Source organism: Ursus arctos, unplaced genomic scaffold (genome assembly GCF_023065955.2).
Source record: "Ursus arctos isolate Adak ecotype North America unplaced genomic scaffold, UrsArc2.0 scaffold_8, whole genome shotgun sequence".
In the NCBI taxonomy this organism is placed as follows: domain Eukaryota; kingdom Metazoa; phylum Chordata; class Mammalia; order Carnivora; family Ursidae; genus Ursus; species Ursus arctos.
This window is the reverse complement of record NW_026623100.1, coordinates 45,629,756-45,634,017: the sequence shown is the minus strand read 5'-3', so window position 1 is coordinate 45,634,017 and position 4,262 is coordinate 45,629,756. Positions and strand designations below refer to the sequence as shown.

The 4,262-nt window shown below is 32.9% G+C and overlaps 1 protein-coding gene across 1 annotated transcript; it reads left to right on the top strand.

Annotated features, from left to right (window-relative positions):
- The first annotated feature begins 1,877 nt into the window (after positions 1-1,877).
- Positions 1,878-2,135, top strand: LOC113268732 (small nuclear ribonucleoprotein F-like). Its single transcript, XM_026517319.2, has one exon. The coding sequence runs from the start codon at positions 1,878-1,880 to the stop codon at positions 2,133-2,135; it is 258 nt and encodes an 85-aa protein (XP_026373104.1).
- The last annotated feature ends 2,127 nt before the right edge of the window (positions 2,136-4,262 follow it).

Genomic DNA, 4,262 nt, shown 5'->3' with positions numbered 1-4,262 from the left:
CCAGAATGCTGGGATCACACCCTGAGCCCAAGGCAGACGCTTAAAGACTGAGCCACCCAGGCGCCCCCTTACTCAATTCTTTTCCTACAAGATCTTCACTTTTTCAATGTCTTGTTATCAAAGGAAAATATAAAGTGGAAAGAAAAATATGCTGTCCTACTGTAATATGAAAATGACCAGTAATGGTATGTCAGTTTCCCCAAGAGCATGCCATTTTCAAATAGGACACTTGTTTTCCCTTTAGGTATAATCTGTAACTCCAAACTATAGGCTCCTATGGCAACTTGTTGTGAATTAATATCAGGCAGGGATTCATTCTGTGCCAACAAAATAACAAGCGATCTGCTACACAGCTTGTCTGCTCTGAAACATCACACTTGTTCATGAATAATGCAGTACATAAACTAATACTCAGTCAACAATTTTCATAGTGTTTCTACGTGAATTATCCCATTTAATCTAATGTCATAGAACATCACATATTCTGGCCTGATAAACTGACAGAGACAAAGACTGTGAGGAAAAAGCAGGTGGAGTCAATGACCATTTTCCAGACTAGTCCCAAAATATGTAAAGCAGTGTGTCATTACTGCTCAAGCATTTACTTACCGTAATTAAGCTGACAGAAACCTACTGATTTTGCATACAGTTGGGTGAAGAAACCACCACACTGTTCAGGATATACTGTTGACATATGTCACAGCCTTAAGGCCTTTTTTGACCATTTTCATCTTTTGTCATATACTCTGAAATTATAAAGTTTCTACTGTTAACTTTGACATGTATAAATAACTAGTGAAATAACCTCAGGCTTAATATGTCTTTGAATGAAACTAACCTGCTACTCATTAATGTTACCTTTAAAAAAATAAAATAAAATAAAATAAAATAAAATAAAATAAGTCTCTTTCTTCTTTTCATCCAATTTTCCTTTTGCATCCAAAATGTAGTTTGACTGACACTTGTTTCCACAGCCCTTCAACCCACAAAGCTAGAGCCACTTAGCCAACTATCTACACAAACAAATCCCTACTTCTTTTACAGATTCTTTGTTACTTTTCTGATGATGGATTTTCCTTTTATTATTTGTAAAATAAAACAATAATATAAATAATAGAAAAAAGTATTTGGATATGCATTTTAGTTCTTGTTCAATTTGTCTTAGCTTGAGCTCCTGCCACGCTATCTTGATACTATCTTTCTCACACAAAGGGACTATTGCCAATGTGGCTCAGAATCCATGACTTGTTTTCTCCAACCTGAAGCTAGACCATTGTGCTTACTGTTAAGATAATGTCTATTCTTTGACACCATATGGTTAACAATATTGTGAGCTTTTTGTTGCTATAAAGGAAAGATGCCATAGTCATTTTTATTCTCAATGTGTAGGCTTCAAACATAAGAGTTGCTCAACAGACATTTGTTGAATTATGAATGAATATACAAGTAAATGAATAAAGGATGTTTGTCATGATTTAGTCAGGAGCTCACACTCTGGGATTATATATCAGCATATTTGTGTATATTATCTAGGTATTTCTTCAATCAGCTGAACCACCTGAGCTATTTTACATAGTCTTGTCATTCAATAAATCCTTGTCTTATATCTCCAACAAATATACTCGGTTTCTGAGATGGAACATGAGATTAAGAAAACTGCCTTCTAAACTAGGGGCTGTACGGTGACTAACGTAACATAATAAAAAATTATTATAAAAAAAAGAAAATTGCCTTCTGTTGAATCATACCAAAAGGGTTTGAATTTATTATTTTTTGTTAAGAAACTGAAATGATATGTGATGGCTATAGCTATTCTAGTCACCAGGAACATAAAACACTTGTTGGGAAGTGGCCTGCAGCATTTGCTTGTAGTCGTGATGAGTTTGCTGCTCAATCCCAAACCTTTTCTGAATGGATTAACAGGAAAACCAATAATGGTGGAACCTAAGTGGGGAATGGAGTACAAAGGCTACTTGGTATCTGTAGATGGCTATATGAACATGCAGCTTGCAAACATAGAAGAAAACATAGATGGAGCATTGTCTGGACATTTGGCTGAAGTTTTAATAAGGTATAATAATGTCCTTTATATCAGGGGTGTTAAAGAAGAGGAAGAAGGGGAAATGAGAAAATAGCATCTTTTGTGGGGAAGATATATATATATATATATATATATTTTTTTTTTTTTTCTAGATAATAAACATTTAAAAAAAAAAAAAACCTGAAAGTAAATGTAAGATATATGTCTAAATCACATCTTGGGAAACTGAGTAATTTTCAGTGAAGTATCAGCCATGTGATCATGTTAGCTTAGATTTGCCTTTTAACTAAAATATTTACTCAGAGGTTACTTTTGATAGATACTATGTATTCTGTACTCATGGAATATGTTATTCAGAATTTTGAACTGGAAGAAGTCAATCATAATTATTTTAAATTATAAAAATAGCAAATCTCCAAATCTTGTAATGATAGATATAGATACAAGTATAATGAATTTGAATGGACTGATTTAAACTGGTTTATGTGAAGGATAATATACCCCTCATAAAGTAAGAATCTTATAGAGTGATTCTTAACCAAAAGTGAACATCAGAATTATATGTAATATTTTTGAGACATACACATGCCTGCTATGCTTTCAGCATCAACCTAAGTTGACTGGGCCAGATACTCATCTTTTAAAAAAAGTTTTCAGGTAAATCTGACACACATCTCAAAATGAGTATGGTGGTTACTCAATTTCTATTCTAATGGTGACATGTGAAAAGCTACATTAGTTTATGTAAATCATGGAAACTGCTGAAATAAGCACTCCCCAAAATGTCAGTGGCTCAGTTAATAAAGGTTTATTTCTTAATCAAATCACAATTTGTTATGGGTCATTCAGGAACTAATCTCCTTTCATGCAGTAGTTTCTAGTGTCTGCAGTTCCTTCACTTAATACTATACATATAGCCCTTAGAGAAGAGAGGGTAGGCCTGCTTTTAATCACCTAATTCCAGAAGATCATTTTGTTAATAGAACACATTACATTGTTCCAACTAAATGAAAGGGAGGCAAGAAATATCAATTAGCAATGATCCAAGGAGAAAGCAACAAACTTTGATATTGGTGATACCCTGTAACATAATAAGCCAATAAATATTTAAAGATAAATATAATTCTGAAACATAATTTCTTACATTCTGTGATCCTTGATAGTCTTACATCTAAATATGACTGACTACAGAAATTTTAATAGATCAATATGCTGAATACTATAAAACAAATCTCATACTAGTCTGGTCCTGACTATAAAAAATAAATAAATTACCTACTTCCTCAAAAGTTCTAAGACAGTCGTTTAATTAGTTCAACTCTTTAAAGACACCCATTTAGTTTCATTGAGAAAAACTGGTCAAATCTATTTTTCATTGCACCAATTAACTGTTCTAATGATACATGGTCTTCAACCCAACAACCATTAATGAAAATAATTGTTTGGAACAATTGCGAAAGAGAGGAAAAAATAATTTCATAATGGGAAATTGCACTGGTCTATGAAAATTACACTTTGGCTACAGATATAAATTTACTTCCTATACTCTAATACTTGGCTCATTTCCCTCCATGTGAGTAAGCTCTGATCTCCATCTTTAAACCCAGAATATATTTTCAGTGTCAAGGAAGGAATCAATGCCCTTTGGTTACCAAATTGTGCAACACGGAAGTCTAAAGATTAAAGGGATTATAACCTGGGCCTACAGGATTGGTGAGTTACTTATAGCTTCTGTGCCATAAATTTCTACCTACTTCGTGTTTTCTTCAAGGATGATATGAGGATAATGTATAATGTGCATTACATTACAAAATGCAGCTATAAACAAACAAACCAAAACTTAATATATGAGGTTAACCCTGTGAAATTATTTATGAAGATGTGGTAAAGCTAATATAGAAGTTTCTTGATCAGTATTTGTTGAAAAAGTGAATTCATACAAGAAGAATAATTTGATAGGACCTCCCTACAGCTCATATAGGGATACTAGACTTAAAAGAGATTCAACAGCTAGGAGATGTTTTTGACCAGGCAAGTGATGCATTTCTTTTTTTGAATTAATTCTTGTCTTTAAGAGAAAGAGCTTCTGTAAACTCTGAAATTTTTGCTATTCTCAGTCACACAGAGCATATGATAATTTTTAGAAAGTAGTTGGGGACAATTATTTGCAATGTGGAACTAATCATTATTTGAGCCATTTAGCTAAAATATCTTTTCAAAA

Coding starts and splice junctions, on each gene's coding strand:
- LOC113268732 (XM_026517319.2), top strand. CDS start 1,878: ATGAGTTTGCTGCTCAATCCCAAACCTTTTCTGAATGGATTAACAGGA.